This window comes from Protobothrops mucrosquamatus, unplaced genomic scaffold (genome assembly GCF_001527695.2).
Source record: "Protobothrops mucrosquamatus isolate PMUCROS unplaced genomic scaffold, P.Mucros_1.0 scaffold10, whole genome shotgun sequence".
NCBI classification, from domain to species: domain Eukaryota; kingdom Metazoa; phylum Chordata; class Lepidosauria; order Squamata; family Viperidae; genus Protobothrops; species Protobothrops mucrosquamatus.
This window is the reverse complement of record NW_015386397.1, coordinates 4,200,107-4,212,106: the sequence shown is the minus strand read 5'-3', so window position 1 is coordinate 4,212,106 and position 12,000 is coordinate 4,200,107. Positions and strand designations below refer to the sequence as shown.

The window sequence follows — 12,000 nt, the reverse complement described above, 5'->3', positions numbered from 1 at the left end:
TGAAGCCCGACTGGTATGGGTCCAGATAGACTGATTCATCCAGGTGCCGAGGGAATTGCCGCGCAACCACACTCTCAACAACCTTCGCCGCAAAGCGAAGGTTGGAGACTGGGCGATAACTGGCCAACTCATCTGGGTCCAGGGAAGGCTTCTTGAGGAGGGGCCTCACAACGGCCTCCTTAAGGGCCGCAGGAAAGACGCAGGAAAGATAATATGCCATCTATTGGCTCTTCTGTAAAATGAATCTTGCAACTGCAGTACTGGGAAATGTAGTCAAATTTTGATGACACCCCCCCCAACTAGGTGGCAAATATTCTTGTGTCTTACTCATTGGCCATGTATTGAGAAGCTGAGAGATTTCTAATTTGGCTTCTCTGGTCCTAGTTTAAAGTAGAATATGACAGGGAGGAAGAAGTCTAATATCATATACTATTTGTTATTGTTCTTTTGTTTTTTGCAGCTCCACAAGCAAGCTGATATGCAGGAAGAGAAGAACAGAATAGAACGTGTACTTGGTGCAATATCGCAACCAGAGTTAATACAGAAAGTTCTTACTTTTGCACTTTCAGTGAGTAAAATGCCATATACTAAGTTTATATCCTGTGCACTAAAAGCAACAGAAGAATGGAATTGGGAATTTACTACCATTTTCAGCATCCTGAGGATACTGCTTTCCTTCTTCTTATTTCCCTTAAATATATATTCCTTAGAGCTAACATATAGCAGAGCTCGATATCCAAGAAAAAGAGATATCTCGAACAGCTATTGGTGTTACAGTTCCCTTTTCCAGTTCTTTGGTCCTTCCAGCAACCTAGCAGGACCAAAATAAACTATGCAGAGAAAGCTTGATATATCAGGTAGATAAGACAAAATAACAGAATCGAGCTGTAAAAATGAAATAACTGTCCTGTTTCTTTTACATTTCACATTAATTACATTTTTTAAAATCTTCATCTAAAGTTGCCCCAAAAGGAGGTTTGGTCACCTAAGGATCTGATACCATTCTCCTCTTAAGCAGAATCAGGGAGCAATGGCTTCCATAGGCATTGGAACAGAGGAAAGAGGCCAGCATCGAAACCTGTAGGATGTGGCTGAATCTGGATTAAGCACAGGCAGCATCAGCTGCATCAATCCTTTGGCAGCCTCTTTTCTTTTTGAAAGGCCAATTTCAGCAGCCTTCTGCTAGTCAAACCAGGACTAGGTAGCAGCAGCAGCCCTTCAATAGTCAGGATTGTCATAGTTGCCAGGAAAAGTGGTTCAACAGTATTCAAGCTGTTGAGCCTAAAGTGAGTACATAAATTGGATCTTTCTGTTCTCCATAGTTAGAATAGGAGGGACCTACCAAATTTGGTGATATGTCAGGTGACTGTGGGATGATACCTGATAGAAAAGCAGAGATGTAAAAGATAAACTTAATAAGTCCCAGCATATTAGTTTAATGCTATGCAAAGAGACAGTTTTGTCCTCTATACTTATACAGACATGTGAATTCCAGGTGTTTTATGCCTGACCTCCCAAAGTGAGGCAGCTTCAAAATTCAGTGATGTGCCATACTAAATCAACTTGTTGAGAACCAAAACTGTTCCAGAGCAAGAAAGAAGAAAGGAAAACCAGTTATGTTATCCCAGGAGTTCATACAAATCATATCTTTCTTCAGTGTCAACCTATTTTTGAACCTCTTCATAATCATATGAAAGGTTGCCTGTAGACAAGATAGATGCTACATGAAAGAGAAGGAAGGGAAGGAAGGAAGGAAGAAAAGAAAGAGAAAGAAAAAAAGAAAGAAAGAAAGAAAAAGAAAGAAAAAGAAAGAAAAAGAAGAGTATATGTGAGAATAAGAAAAATAAAGATGCAGAAAGAAGGGGTCCTGACTAGGCAGCATCAGAAAAAAGAGAAGGTCAAAAAAGCATCCTGTGCTTGGAATCCTCAATTTCCTCAATCCTGTCAGGAAACAAAGGAGACAGATCATAAGACTGCCAAGCAAGGTAGCCAAGTCTTTGCATTGGGGGCTGATGCCAGCAAATCTGGCATACCTTGAACTGATCAAGAATTAGGTGATTACAAACATCAGGCTGATGGAATGAGGAGCACATTTCCAAAACAGTTCAGTGCAGGAATTGTGCAGATTTTACTTAGTGAGTGTTTAGGGTGGAAACAGATCAAGGGTCTTCAGAAAGAGGTCATGTAAGTAATGACTTGGCCAGGGAAACACATATACACTCAATATCAGCAGAATACATAAAAGAATAACTGAATTACTTTGTGAGATTTCAAAAAGATAGTAAACCTCGTCAGACAATGGACCACAGACAACTGAGATACTTCTTTTGTCGACATTTCAAATCAACAGAGCAGAGGGGGTTGATGTTCTGATAGTACCATAGCTAGATGATTGCTCTATACTTTCCATCAACTCTAGTACTATCCAGAGTGGTGTGCAAGTGAAGATTCTCAAGGCTCTATTCTGACCTGGAAGAACATGGCTCTTTACTCTATTGGAAATGAGCAAAGAGGTCATGTGACATTTGAAAAAACTAGACATTTTGCCTCAAGGCCTAATTCTACACCTAGATTCCTGCTGGTTACATCTTTGCTCTTAGAAATTAAATGGGAACGTTTCTTGAATTTCAGGCTTTCATCATGACAGTAGAAACCATGTAGGTTTCTAGATGCCTAGCCACCACCACTGTCTATCAACTGATTTGAAGAGTGGTATAAAAGACAGACATTCGTGGCACCATCAGATGTCCCTGAAATATTGGAATTTCTATAAGCAAATAGAGAACAGCAAAATTACTATACAGTGAAGCAACTACCTTGGGCTCTGACCCCTGACTAGGTGAGGGGCATGCCTTTCTGGCCACTCTCGTATGTCTGCCTTCCTCAGAGGCACATGTCTTTGTACTCCTGGTCATCCTCTATTTCTCTTTATGGAATTTGCCATTGATTTTTAGGACTCTTGGAACAGATATTATTTCTGTAAGAGGAGAACTCTTTGCATTCCAACAAGACAAGATACTAATAAAGCCAAATATCTATTTTATGCCCAAGTTCTAAATTTTTCTGAGCACCAGAATTGATGGTCTCCCAATTTCTGTTAGACCATACCCATTCTGGAGAACAAACCTGGTACAAATTATATAAGTGCAGTATACTAAGAATATAATTCAAATCTTCTGGACTTTTCTGCTTGAAAGAGATAAAAATGAAACTCTGATTTTAGGTTTTGATGATTAAATAGATTGTTGTTATAGAAATAGCTAGTACTTACTTTTGTATATAAAAAGTTAATATTATAATTTTATCAGGTAACTTACTCCACCAAATGAAGTTGAAAGTCATTGTTTTCTGGGGTTTTCCCTTTTTCTCACTCTATTCCATCTTCCTTTTCCCTTTACCCCTTTTCTCATTGTTTTAATTTTCACTTGTATTTTATATGTCAGAGAGGAAAAGAGAGAGAGAGGGAGAGAGAGAGAAGATATTTCCTGGATGATTATTTATTTTATAGAATCAAGTCAGCTTTGTTTACTACATTTCTTATTTCATTTACAGGAAGAGGTACGTCCCCAAGACACAGTATCTGTCATTGGTGGAGTTGCAGGAGGCAGCAAGCAGGGCAGAAAGGCTGCCTGGAAGTTCGTCAGAGACAATTGGGAGGAACTATACAATCGCTACCAGGGGGGATTCTTAATATCCAGACTAATAAAGGTATGCAAGAAAAGTCTTGGCTATGGCAATAAAGCTAATTTTTTTTAATTCACACCAAATCTATTATGCTCTATGCTTCTTTTTCAGCTATCAGTGGATGGATTTGCAATTGACAAAATGGCTTCAGAAGTTAAGGTAAGACTATTTAATCAATATCTTTGCTGCTGCCTTTCTGATTTACATGCCAGTGATTGGAATGTTTCTTTTCCTCGATTGCACCATATTCACTGAAAGGGGGAATTGGAGTAATGGAATTCTAGCCCTTGACTCTCTAGCATTGTGTTCTCTGACTTAGCGCTTGCAGCTTTAGATACTTAAACTACAATTTCTATTATCCCTGACCAGGCTATCCAGGATGTATGGGAGTTGCAGTCTAAATATCAGATGGTTATCAGGTTATTTAATCAGCCAGAACACTGGAATTTTCCTTAAAGTTTGGAGTCATAAACCAAACCATTGACTAATTACTGCCACAGTCATTGTGGTATTTAACCACATGTGTGAGAGCTTTCAGGAAAGTGAACATGTGAAAACTTAGTTTGGATTAAAATCAGAAAAAATCCTAGATGGAGAGAAAATTCAGCAGCTTCGTAAATTTCATCTTCAGGAAATCATTGAGAATCAAGCATCATATAAGTTTATTAGTATTACACTCATTCTAATGAGCTTTATGTACTGCAGTGATATATAAGTTTTAAGGACTATTTTTTATGATAGTGTACATTGATTTTGCTAAATAATTGACTTTCTGGTAATAAATTTAAATATAAGTGATCTGTTCCCACCCCTGTTCTAAAATAATGAAGTTACAGAACTACAGCTACTAACATTCCTGCAATGTGGGCAGTGATAAAGGATGTTGCAAGTTATTTAGCAATATTTAGAAAACAATAGTATCCAAAGGACACTTTGCCTCAAAATGTAGCTAAATTATTCTTTCATATTCTGTATGAAGAAGTGGAAACAGAGTTTAGGTTTTTTTTTAAAAGTAGAATAATAAATAGCTTTCCTGGGATTATAGAGGAACAATTTAAATTCAACCTCATTTTACTTGAAACTTGATGTAGACACTTAGCTCATTTGGATAATGATGTCATTACATAAATTACCTATGATAAATTACCCATTCATTCAAATGACAATTGGAATGATAATTTGAATGAATTGTGTCATGCATATGGAATAAAATGATGTAAGTGACATAATACTCTTCATTTATACTTTCTTATATGTACATTTTTATTTCCAATGGTGAGCCCTCCAGGATTATTTGGAAGTTGAGTAATCGATCAAAAAAATAAAATAAATGATTTCTGTGTTGACATCATGATACAAATGACTTAAATCTCCATGGTGCCTTATTTCTCAATCAGTGGACATTCCTCAATAATGAATACCTTGTCTTTTCAATTAATCTGTTAAAATACAGTTTTGTGGAACTGAAAAGGAAGAATGCAATGTAATACAAAATATGCTGGTGATTCAGAAAAGAAATGCTTTGGCAAACTCTGTTACTCTGTTCCCCCTTCTAGACTGTGCTGTTCTGGGAATGGTTCAGCACTTTCCAGAATAAGTTTCCCAAACCTGTTTGAGATGTTTGCTTCTGGTGCAGGAAATTCTTCTGAAAATCACCAAAATGCCCGGAATTGCATAGTCTAGAGCAGGGGTCCTCAACCTTGGCAACTTTAAGACTTGTGCTTCAGCCAGCTTTGGAGTTGAAATCCACAAGTCTTAAAGTTGCCAAGGTTGAGGACCCCTGGTCTAGAGGAATTGAACATTCCAGAGTGGTCTAGAAATGTCTTGTGACATTTTCAAGAACACTTTGTTCCCAAATGCTACATCTTGCATATCTTTGCAACATATAGTCATGTAAAAAAATAAACCCCACTGAAATTTTAGACTTTTTCAGTATATTTCAATTTACAGATATTTGATCATTTCAACAATATTGATAGATATGGATAAAGGGGATATAATATAATAAATATAATTCACCATTTACATTTTGTAGTCCATTTAAAAAGACTGTTAAATAATTTCAAATCAGTCATTACACTGGGACGATTTCGCACAACTGCCAAGTTACCCAAACCAGATCAAACTAGCAAGTTCTGCATGAGAGCAAAATGCAAGATGCCCCCAAAGCTCTAAAAAAACTCAGAATTTCATCACATGAGCCACAAGTAGCTGTCATCAGGATTAATGTTGAAGTGAGTCAACATGAGGTCAATGAGCATATCATTAGAAAGAAGCTGAACAAATTATATCTACATGAGAGATGTACCAGGAGGAAACCTTTGTTGTCCAGAAAGATAATCAGGGCAGGACTAAAGTTTTCTGCTTAATAGTTAGGCAGATCACGATTTCCAAAACAATGTGATGTGGGCATATGAGGCAAAGATAAAAGTTATTTGGTCCTATTGTCAGAAGATGTGTTTGGGGAAAATCATTCAGCATTTAATCTGAAGAACCTGATACCAATTGTTAATGCATGGTGGTCAAAATGGGATGCTTTGCTGCATCAGGGCTGGACAGCTCATCATCAAAGAATCCACTATGAATTGTTCATTGTACTAAAGGGGCTTGAGGTGAATGTGAGATTTTTTTTCAGAAGATTGAAGAGCAAGTGAAAGTGGACCTTGCAATATGATGACTTTAAATATTCGAGTAAATCTCCCAAGAAATGGCTGAAAAATGAATGGATAAAAATCCATCCCATCAATGTCAGAGACTGATAGACAATTATAAGAAGGTTGAGGTTGTTCCTTCCAAAGGGGACAATACCAGGTTTAAAGCCAAAAATATATTTAATTTTTCTTCAGAAGGAAATCATATAGCTATTCATTTTTTGTGGAATAAATGATTGCAGAATTGGTTTTTCATAGTTCTTTTCTGCAGTTACATCACTTGTAATATGATTTGAATGAAGATAAAACATGTATTAAAACACTTTGCATGAGGTGCACTTGTTTTTCCACATGATTTACAAGTATATAATTGCAAAAAAAATTATTATCTTAATGAAATGTAGATTCTGTGCTGCTGTCTTTGACACCAAAATGCTACCCAGTCTTGACAACAGCCTCTTGTTTAGTATTAGAATCTGCTCATCCCAATTATTATATGTTGTGGAATTAAGTCCCTATATTCTGACTGATTCATCCATATGAAGATGTCATCAGATGTGATAATCCCAGAAAATGTTATTTCATTTCATGTAGGCTTTTTTTGAGAGTCATCCAGCTCCATCAGCTGAGCGTACCATACAGCAGTGCTGTGAAAACATCCTGTTGAATGCTGCATGGCTGAAGCGTGATGCTGAAAATGTCCATCAGTACCTCCTGCAACGCAAAGTCTCACCAACTGCTGTGTGAGCCCACTCTCATCCACCTCGGACATCCCAGCTGCTGCGGCCCAACTGCCTCAGCGTGAGGAGGAAAAGCTGCTATTCAACAGTTGAATAATGCGCCAAGGAAATTGGAGTTTTTTCTCACACCAATGGGGACTGGACATTGAATGTAGTTTAACAGTTCCTGCTCAACTCCAGAACTAAATTCTAATAAAAAAAATTTATCAAAATTTTAGCAACAAAGAAAAAAATATACAACCACCCTGTAAATATTATAGTAATAAAATAGAGCATAACAAAACTGTGAAACGTCCTTAAGGCTTGTCAGTGGTCAAAATATTTAATACACTCTCCCCTTATACTTTCTGATGATTTTTTAACCATCCCTTTCCCTTTTTTTCTAAAAAACAAAATACGAAACCAGAGGTTTCGTGGCAATTTGAATGTTATAGCAAGTCAAGGGCAGGAGTGGGTTTCGCCTCTGAGTGCATCTGAAAACACACTGAAAGGCAGCAAAAGCACTTACAAGTTGTGTGGAATGGTCCAATTATGAAAGACAGCTTGGTATAAACTTTAAGTGTAGTCTTTAGCTGAAGGTTCTAGGAAACCACACATGATCTTGGTTCAAATTTTAAAAGCTTATAAGACTCCCTTGTTTCATATTTTGAGAAGGAGAAAATAAAATATTCCTTGTCTGTCTTTTCTCCTTTTTTGTTTCATTTGCTAATATTCTCAAAAATTGCAAACTTGTATAGAAACATGTTTCTCAGCCACATTAAAATGAAATTATTCCCCCCCCATCCCCTTCTGTCTTTCTTTATATTTTACTCCTGCATGCAGATAAGATTTAGTATTGTAATTTGGATCTTTCTGGGCCACTGTAAGGTCCCACCTCACCGAATGCATAACCAGTAGTTTGAAAAAGGTGTTCTGTTTCAAAAACAAAACATTGCCCTAACACCTTGTGATTGTAGCTTTCCATTCTACTGTATTTGGTAATGTTTTGTAATTTGATTCAGAAGCCTTAAACTTACACTAGTTGGCATGATGATAAATATCTAAGGTTTCTGCCATCAGTTGCTTAAGAAAATAGCATGTTACTGCTTACCAATTTCATATCCAACATCACTCCTTGCTCAAATGTTTACAGTTCCCTTTTTTAAAATACTTTTTTTTTTAATTCATACCTGACGTGGCTTTAATTGTTAATTGGAGAAGGTCATCAGACACTAGATGTCAAATTGCTTCTCTGGAAACACATTTTTGTGCTATTGTTTTAAATGAAAAACAAGAAAAAATTAAAACAAGTTGGCGTTAATAAAAAGGAAAGTCAATGTGAAATTAAAGAGTCTTGGTTTTGGTGTGTGTATATTGGCAAAATGAGATTTTTATTTTTTTGTACACAGCCTCTATACATGACCATGGCTGTGAAACAGTTGAAATGGATTGTGGTATATGAGTTTCCCTCTTTATTTTTAATTGCAACTGCATTTTGGTGTGTTTTTCTTCAAATTTGGAAATGGACCTGGGCTTAGTTCAGGACAATGTACTCAGCATTAACACATTTGACTTGCTGGACCACTTCCTACATAGGCCCACTGCTTTTGTACAGCTTACATCCATTGCAGTAGAACTTGTTACTATAAAAATCCAAAATTGATTATTCCTTGCCCTTTTTTAATTACTGGGGGGGGGAGATATTTGTGAATTTATTTTATGCAATTGATGTTCAATACAGGGGAGCTTATATATGAGGGACATTTAGATTGGATTCAGACATAAACTTTAGTTATATTTAGATCTTACTGAAATAAATGGTACCTAAATTAAACTGTGGCTATCATGTGCCATTGATTTTGGTGGGACTTAAAGTCAACTAAGCATGACAATAGCCCTTTAACCTTTTTTTTATTAAAAAAAATATGTAACTCTAATACAAAAATGTGGCTGAAAAACCATCTTAGATTTAAATTTAGACCAGCTATCTTTCAGGTCAGTGTTCTATATAGTTAATCTATTCTGGCTCCCAACTAAAGTAATTGCTGACTGTTTTGCAGTCGTTCTAGGGAAAATGAATCTCAGTTTCTGCTGCTGTTCAGTGGTGTATACAGCTATAGTGTAACATTTTATGAAACAAGTAGTATTATGAAAGCCCTAGCCTTTTAGGATAGAACATGTACACATTTTAGTTCGATAACAATTTCTACAGGTTGATGTTTTACTTTTGATGTATTGAAGATAATATTCTTAATATATGTTGTTCACCACACACATAATCAAGCAAAGCATGATTAGGAAAGTTTCTGTTTAGCTACTTAGTTTTTCCAAGACTTAAGGAATTGAGAAGAAGGTTAAGTTTATGCTGAAGTATAGGGATTTCTTGAGATGTAATTTCTATGATCTCTCAGTGATAGGACATTGTTACTTTGAAATATGACAACAGCCTGGTATGGATATGACAGAAAACTCTCAATTCTTTCCTCTCCTTTTCAGCTGCTGTTTTTCACATAGTTCTGAAACATGTACATTCTAAGTTAACTACTTTCTTAATAATGCTCTAAACTGGTTGTACCATACTGAAGTATAACATGGTAAAAATAGGCCAGGTACTGTTTGTGGCTTGGATCCTAAGAAATAAAGAAGTGGAAGTAAAAGGTGTGTATATATATATATCATGTAAAATACGTTAACAGGCCTAGAAAAATAAGGGTGGGGGAGGAAACTCCAACCCTGAGAAAATTAAAATGTGACAAAAATCTAGGCTATATTTGCTGATGTCTTTATTTAAGTATCTTCTATTACCCTTAACCTCCCTTCAGAAAAAATCAGATTTTTTAGTCACCAGATATTTGTCTGCCTTGGATAATTAGCTGAGCCTCACTCTTGTTGGGGGGTTGATAGGAGACTTAGCTGCAAACATTGTTCCCATGTGTTTATTGGTTAATCTTCTTAGTTCTAATAGATAAATGTTTAGATATATAAGCCCTAAAATGCTGTTATAGTACTTTCCCATTTTAGTCTATGGTTTCCAGTACTTTACTATTTTCATGATCTTCATACCGTAAATCATATGGAGATCTTCTCTGCTTCTTCTCCTGGGTTTTCCTTCTTCCATGCTGATCTCTTCTAGAATGTCAAACGGAAGATTTTTGATAGTTTTTCTTTTGCAAACTATGCTAGACATATTTTTAAACTTGAGCTGTTAAGTTCAAGTTAAACTTATATATCACGTTATTTAGATACTGTTATTTTTTTTCAAAATATGTAAGTCAACCATCCTGCTCAATAAAGAACTATTTTAGAAAATAGCTAAAAGATGTGATGTGGACATAAAGCATAATGATTGCTTAGGCTTTGGATTTTTTGGGCTGCAATATTTTTAATTTAAGAAAGAATGCATAATATCTTGTATACAGATATTTTCTCTAATTTATCATTAAATTTCTATTTTACTTTGCATAGAGCATTCATCTTACATCATCTCCCCATAAATTTACTTTCTTCCTTGTCCAGCCTCATACTAATAGTGCAGAGCTTTTATTGCCCAGAAATGAGGTTCAATATTACATGCAGACACATATTCTTTATTTATGAAAGAAAAACATGGTTTCCAAGGGGTTGCTTTAGACTACCTGCTCCTATGTTCCCAAGAGAACAGTCTGGTTTCCTGGAGACAATTCCTGAGCATAAATTGTACCATTTGGCAGAAGGTAAAATAGTTGGAGCCCAAACTGTAATATTGATATTCTTAAGTTTTACTACTATAATACTAACCCAATGCACCACTCAAAAGAATAACCAAGGAACTTTGCTGTACTAAATTTTCCTAATATCTATAACAGAAAAAAGCCAGGATATATCAGGACATGATTGTTTTACAGGGCAGCTTTTTGATTATCCTGCTCAAAATTGTACTTTAGATCTCTGAAAAGAATAGAGAAACTAGTAATGCTCAACAAGTATAAAACTTTCATCCTCATCGCCACAGAATAGATTTAGTTATGTAGCTTTTATTAGATAGCATTTACCTGATTTTTTCTTAACGGTTCTTGATAAATGAAGGAGCAGAATTGCCTCAGCAAAATTGGAAAGATCTTGTGTATCATTCAGTACATCTATGTATTACCAAAAGTAACCACTTTGAACAAAAGGAGCAAATACACTAACCTTGATCTGGAAGTAATGAAAAACTCTGCAACCAGCTTATCTTTCAGTGGATATCAGCTTTTGCAGAGTAGTGTTATAAATCTTAGCCTACTCTAAGTATGATAGGCACTTTTTTTCCTGTTAGTGTTTTCTCACAAATGCAGAGATTGTTTTTTTCAGATCAACCAAGTGTTGATCCATTGGTTGTGACAGGAATTGACTGACTGGCTTGTTATCTGAGTCTGATGTGGGTTGAGAGAGCGACTTGTCAAAGCCATCAGCTAGCTTTCAAGTTTAAGATGGAACAAAAACTCACAGTCTCTTGGTTTCTAGCTTTAAGCGCTAGTGTCTTAATCACTAGATCAAACTGGCTCTTCATTCTGAGTATGACAAGTGAATTATTAAAAACCATCTATTTAAAACAAGTCCAGATGACATATATAGAAAATAAAAGCAAACAAACTTGGGAATAGGTATGTGTATGGATAATTACATACATGACTTGAGAAACAAATATTTTAAGCATATGGGTAGTCCTCAAGATACGATTGTAATGGAGCCTGGCCATTGCAGTCACATGTCACAACCACCATTAAGGAAAACAGCCTCCCTTAAACTCATCACCTTCTGTTCTCCCCAATGCAGCCATTAAACAAATAAACAAATGCAAGAGTCATTAAACAACATGGAACGCCTTGGGATGGGGAAGGCCTGTGCAGGCCCAGAATCAGCTGCCCCAGACCTCCCAAGGCTATCCTCACCCCTTTCTTGCCTTTCAGGGTCCCCATAGTTCTTCC

The 12,000-nt window shown here is 36.2% G+C and overlaps 1 protein-coding gene across 1 annotated transcript in view; it reads left to right on the top strand.

The window, feature by feature from the left end:
- The window catches only part of NPEPPS (aminopeptidase puromycin sensitive), a 121,028-nt gene extending 111,215 nt beyond the window's left edge, over positions 1-9,813 (top strand). The window contains exons 20-23 of the mRNA XM_015810449.1: positions 461-568; positions 3,553-3,708; positions 3,796-3,843; positions 6,930-9,813. Of these exons, the coding sequence (XP_015665935.1) occupies positions 461-568; positions 3,553-3,708; positions 3,796-3,843; positions 6,930-7,082 (465 nt within the window). The 3' untranslated portion in view covers positions 7,083-9,813. The remainder of the gene's footprint in view (positions 1-460; positions 569-3,552; positions 3,709-3,795; positions 3,844-6,929) is intronic.
- Positions 9,814-12,000: the final 2,187 nt, after the last annotated feature.